We start from the raw sequence: 6066 nt of genomic DNA, 5'->3' as shown, positions 1-6066 counted from the left end.
CTAAAAATAGGCATAAACCACAACAAACAAACAAGTAACCACAAGACATTCCATATAGAGATTAAATGCTTATACACACACACACACACACACGCACACACACACACACACACACACACATTAAAATATATAATTATATTATTAAAATATGCTTTAAATATTGCGAAAAATGCAAACAATAATTTGGCATCTAAAATATTTAAAGCATTTATTTATTTCAGTATAAAAAAGTAAAATATGCTTCTATGTTATTAACGTCTGTTACCCCAAGGTCACCTATGGTGAGTAATTATTGAAGGTCTCCCTACTTATCCTATTTTTATGCTTCTGCTGAATTTCTTTAATAAATTCTTAATAATTTTTTTTTAATCAAATTCTTTCTTTAATAAACAAATAAAATCAAAATAATTAAAATAATTATGATTAATCTCCATTCTAAATACATTCTTCCTTTAAAAAATAAAAATGTGTATGAAAAAAAGTTTCATATGTGTTCTTGATGCTGAACTAATGCAGAATGTGTTAGACAATCAAAACATCGGAGAAAAAAGCTCCATATGTTTTTATGACCAATTATACAACCGGCTGCTTTAGTGGTGTGCCAAAAAAAGCTGCAAATCAAGATTTTAATGCTTAAGAAAGCTTTATGAAAATGGAGGCAATGCTGATTGTACTATGAAAAAAATGTGCAGTAATTTCAAGGAAGTAAAGCAAATTCATGCTCCAATTTGAAATCAATTTATTAACAGAAAACAATGATGAAAATCTTAATCCAAAAAACCTAATAAGCAAGTAGCAAATCCGTCACTTTTTCTCATGAAAATAAGAGAACCCTAGTGGTTACTTTTCCATCTTGCTTTCGAGGAAAGAACAGGCAGTCTCTGTTGATGATAATAAATCATAATCTGACACCATGAAGAAGAAAGCAGTGATAAGCTCCTCCCACGGTGATTACACAACCAGTGCTTTGCCTTCAGCTCACATGCAGTGTGTGTAACATGGGGGAAGCCCGGCACATTCAGAACACACACCTCGTGTTGGTGTGCATTGAGTCACACTACATGCAGAGATGGTTCAGCCATACAGCTGAATTTCAGTGCTGCTGGTCTTGAGGGTTACATTTTTTTGTGTCAAGTCTTTTACATGCTTCTACATCACTCAAAGCCTAAAGCCCAGGTGAGGGGGTTGCTCAGTGTTGCAAAAGATTATGTATGCATGCAATGTGGTTTGCAGAGGGATTTCATCATTGCTCTGCTTAAGGCTGGGGTTATTTCTCCATAGAAAGGTCAGATTGCTCTCTGCCTGACAAGACACCTCCAACATCTCCAAATTGACCACGGACATCTGAGGGTAATAAACTAGAAGGATTTTTTTTTAACTTTAATGTCAATAAATGAAAGCTGAAGTACATAAGTGACTTAGAAAAAAGTGAAAGAAAAAAAAAGTGTTCCAGCAAAAACAATACTTTTTTCCAAAAAACTAAAAATCTTATTTTTTCCAAACTTTTGGCCTACAGTGTATATCTGAGGCATATGATAAAAAAACAAAACAAGCTTAACTATTGAAAAAAAAATGGATAAAATACTTCACACTATCACACTACAGACAACGGGATGTTTCTAAGCAATTTAGATAACCTTCCACATTCCAGCATAAATCAACCATCACTGACATACAACACATAACTCTCGCCATACTTCATACATTACACCTGAAGGTATTATGACAACATGTAAAATCATGTCGGCGATGGTAAATGATGATGTTGCAAGCATAACTTATATACAAAAACAGCTTAAGCTATTTGGCTTGAGCTGAAATATTATGACAATGTTGTTGTACATTCTGTGTAGAAAAGATATTATGGTAATACTACCATGATTTGCGTGATTTTTACTATTAGTATGCATCTTACTATAAAGTATAAGAGCAAAACAAAACAAATGTTTCATAAAAATAACTATATCTGTCCTTTTAAGGCAAGGCATGCGCTTCTTTTTCCTCTGAGAGAAGCATTCGCTCTTGGGATACTTCTGGTTATTGATCTTAATACTTCATTTTGACAGCTTCATGTATTGACCCTATTGCATATCAGCCATCTGTTGACAAAAAGATCTTGGTAAACATCAGGGGGAAAAGTGTTTGGCAGAAGGTGTGTTTAGTTTGTTAAGATGAATCGATTGGAGGCTTTATGGTAATGACAAATGATGACATCCTATAATAAATCCATGCACTGCTATGCCCCTGTTGAAATTCATCCAATTTAATTTCTTAAACCTTCTAAACAGTCCACTTTGGGGGGGGGGGGGGTTAAAGATCGACACATTAATCAGTAAACATAATTTTATATTGAAATCTATTTTCATAACATTTAAAGAGATTTTATTTGAACACATGTATAGCATAGCTTTTCATTAAACAGGAAGTTTCAGAAATGTTCAGTCCAAACTGGCACGGAGGGCTCACTATTTCAGATCAGATGATTAAGGGTTCTGCGATCGTCACATGTGCAGTACATGGTTAAAAGTTCTCTCTCTTCAGCAGATAAATCATGCGTTTCCTCGCTTTTTCTGAGCTTGGACAGCCTTGTATCCGTCACGATCAGAAAGTCCATATTTTGTTACCGTATTGAAGAAGAGGTGGTTAATAAGGAACGTCTGGATTATGGCAGCAGCTGCCTGCCATGTGCATCTCATCTCATCTGAGACACTGAATGATCTCTCAAAGTAAAGCTGTTTTTGCACTTCATAAATGTGTGTGCTGCTATAGAATATAATTAAATAATTTGTCCTGTAGAGTGGAGTTATTGTTATGGTGTAATGCTCGTAGCATCTCTCTCCAGTCTCAGTACATTATTATTGCACTTCCCTTGAAAACCATAAAATATTTGTTGTGCAATCATAACGGGAAAAAGGATCACCGTATCGTTTCTGTGGAAGTGTGGCATATGGGCTTACCACAGGATCAGAGCACAAACGGTATTAAAGCTTTCCTTGATTTAGGATAGTCTTCAAATTTTGTGAGATACCATCTGTAAAATTAAATTACAACGCATTACAAAACAATCTCATATAATGATGTTATCATACAATAAAAATGTGTATTGGTGGATCTGTCTACAACACGTCAACAAAAACAGAGAAATAATTCAAAAGAAAATAGTAATGCTTTCTTTTAATGAAATACAAAGTGGTTATATATATATATATATATATATATATGTGTTGAAATCAGTGTTATTTTAGTTTCTCCTAGATATTATAGTATATATATATTAATATTTTGCATTAGTTTTTATTTTTATATTTTGACTTTAATGTTTCATGTCATTTTACTTGGTTCATGCTTTTGTCTATAGATTTTTTATAAACAAAAAAAAATTCAAAAATGTACATTTCACAATGCACATAGTCCTAAAATAGGCTTCATATTCTTTTTCATGTTATAATTATTATTTCATGTGATTCTTGAATTAATTATGACTAAGACATGAGAAGTGAAAGCATACAAAGTTTTTTTGTTCCTTTGATAATTGCAATCACATTGGGCAAGAATGCATTGTTTGATATGGTAATGTCTTACTTGTGGTGGGCCACTCCTCTATTGCACAGCACAATGAGAGTGAAGAGAGCAAAAGCTGCACTGTGGACTGAGTGAGCAGCCAGAGCAAATCCACTCCATTCCACGATCTCCCCAAAGAAGTTTGCTCCCGATACATACTCAAACAAGCCCCCTACAAACAGAAAATACTTATGTAGAGACATTTGATCGGAAGACATCACAATAACAATCGGTTTCCTGAACAATAAAAAACTATTTCAAATCACATCACATGAGTCTTATTAAGAATGAAACCATCTGACTAGCTTGTTGTCTTTTTTTATGTGTCAGAAAAAAGCATGTCTTGATTCATATTTTTTTAGGGCTTACCGACTCACATTATTATGCATATTGTGATTTTTAATTTAATTTTATTAATTTTTTTGATAATACCCTGTAAAGTTGTGATGGTTGATTTGAAACACTTAAAGAAAAAAGTAAGTGAAGTAAAAGATGATTGCATTTGCATCTTGCACGGACTGTATGGGAAAAGAGACAAACTACTAGCATCTCTGGAGCAGGGTGGTCCTGACAAGTTGATAAGGCAATGAGTCACAAACAGAAAGGGCATCTATTTTTATTTTCTTTCAGAGGCAAAGTCAGATTCAAAGGGAAATAGATTTTTTGCATTGTATTAACATTTAAACCAGCACTGAAGAGGACGCCTTGGCACTGAGGGGTGTGTGCGGTGGTTCTTCAATACTCTTATTCAGTACTCTTGAATATGCATGTATATTGGCACCAAATCTTATGATCATTTTTGTATTTAGAATATTCATATATTGTGGTAAAATCAAAATGCTGTTTGTAAAATTCTGTGATTGTTTTATGTGACACATGGAAAAGATGCTGTGCATTAACATTTTAGTCCTTTTTGATCCACGATTTTATGCCACACTTCCCACTCTAACACATTTGATAAATGGTGTCTTACCTCTAGGTATCTTATAGTCTGTCTCTCCAGGCTTACGGAGGTTCCTGAGAATATGGTCAGAGTGAATATTAATGATGCATCCCAGGAACCACATACAAGACCCTGAGAAAAAAACAATACATTTAAATTTGAAAAAAAGATAAAATACAGTAAAAAAAAAAAAAAAAAGTAATATTGTAAAATATTATTATAATTTTTTACAATTTAAAATAACTATAATGTAAGTTATTCCTGTGATGCAAATCTGATTTTTTCAGCATCAATACTCCAGTCTTCAGTGTCACATGATCCTTCAGAAATCACTCTAATATGCTGATTTGGTTCGGTCAACCATGACAGGTCAGCGAGAGTTCAGAGATTTTACCAATATCTCTACCCTGCAGTGGTCAACGTTACAGTAACTAGTCAGCTGACCTACTATAAGGTCAAGAGAAATGATCTGGAACATGAGACTAACAAAGACCCTGCCAAGTAACTATTTATGTCTCTTCCTTGACCAGTAGAGAGCATGCATTGTGCTGTGTCGTGTGCTGATGGATGAATTCCAGCATCAGCTCTTAAAAAGTATATAGAAACAAACACTATATTCTTGTATGAAAGAGGATAAGCAGAATGATGGAAATGACACTTACACACTGAATATTTACTCCCTAGCATTTACTCCCTACCTATGATGAAGCAGGGATGTGTGACCCATCCAGGTGGGTAATCTGCATAGTGACTCAGGTATCTCGCCTGCAGGTACCCATTATAAATGCAGAAGACAAAGGCCAGGACAAACGAGATCATTGGTGTGGATTTCCCTCCTCGAATTAAAAATGGGTAGATGAGGGACCTAAGAGAAATACATGTTTCAGATATATTGTATAAAATATCAACTTGCATGGCAAAATGAGGTTATTTAATCATGTATGTCCATAGATATTTATTTCTTTTTTATTTTGTAGATCATAAAATCTAAAATCATACCTTTGCAAATAATGGAAAATGAACATGAGCAGAAGTAGCTGATTGGGCAGGTGCGTTATCTTTGCACAGTGACTCCAGAGCACTAAACTCAAAGGCACCAGAAAAGCAGGCAGCTCCTGAACAAACCAGGCAAGTTTAACATTCACAGGGAACCCATACCGGCTGGATGCATATCTGCCATAAGGCACGTGCTCAAAGAGTAAAGTCACAAAAGTTACGAATCCCATAACCATCATCAAGTACGATAAACAGACCAAAACGTAAACTTCTTGCTCCTCCGAGAGGAATAATGTCTTCTGAATAGCGTCCATTATTGCTTATGCCACTTAAGTAGAAGCAAGGTTCAGCTAACTCGCGCACAAAACAAACTGTCATCGCGGAGAATCCTGGAAGACACGCCCATAATATGGGTTTCGCCAATCAAGAAAGACGGTGGGCGGGGCATGTTCGAAACACGCCTTAATATAAGCGAGTTCTAAAAGATAGTGCTGCATAAGCAATTTTTTTGTTTATTTATCTTATACTGTTGCTTTCCTATTTTAATATTTTTCAAAAATTTAGTC

General features: G+C 34.8%; 1 protein-coding gene across 1 annotated transcript; it reads right to left on the bottom strand.

Moving 5' to 3' along the window:
• Positions 1-2359: 2359 nt before the first annotated feature.
• Positions 2360-5848, bottom strand: LOC132145553 (3-oxo-5-alpha-steroid 4-dehydrogenase 1-like). Its single transcript, XM_059556662.1, has 5 exons — positions 5504-5848; positions 5203-5369; positions 4535-4636; positions 3583-3733; positions 2360-3031 (listed from the first exon to the last, which is right to left on the bottom strand). Exons 1-5 carry the CDS (start codon positions 5812-5814, stop codon positions 2965-2967), a joined length of 798 nt encoding a protein of 265 aa, XP_059412645.1. The 5' UTR covers positions 5815-5848; the 3' UTR covers positions 2360-2964.
• Positions 5849-6066: the final 218 nt, after the last annotated feature.

Source organism: Carassius carassius, chromosome 8, assembly GCF_963082965.1.
Source record: "Carassius carassius chromosome 8, fCarCar2.1, whole genome shotgun sequence".
In the NCBI taxonomy this organism is placed as follows: domain Eukaryota; kingdom Metazoa; phylum Chordata; class Actinopteri; order Cypriniformes; family Cyprinidae; genus Carassius; species Carassius carassius.
This window is presented reverse-complemented; position numbering and strand designations above follow the sequence as displayed.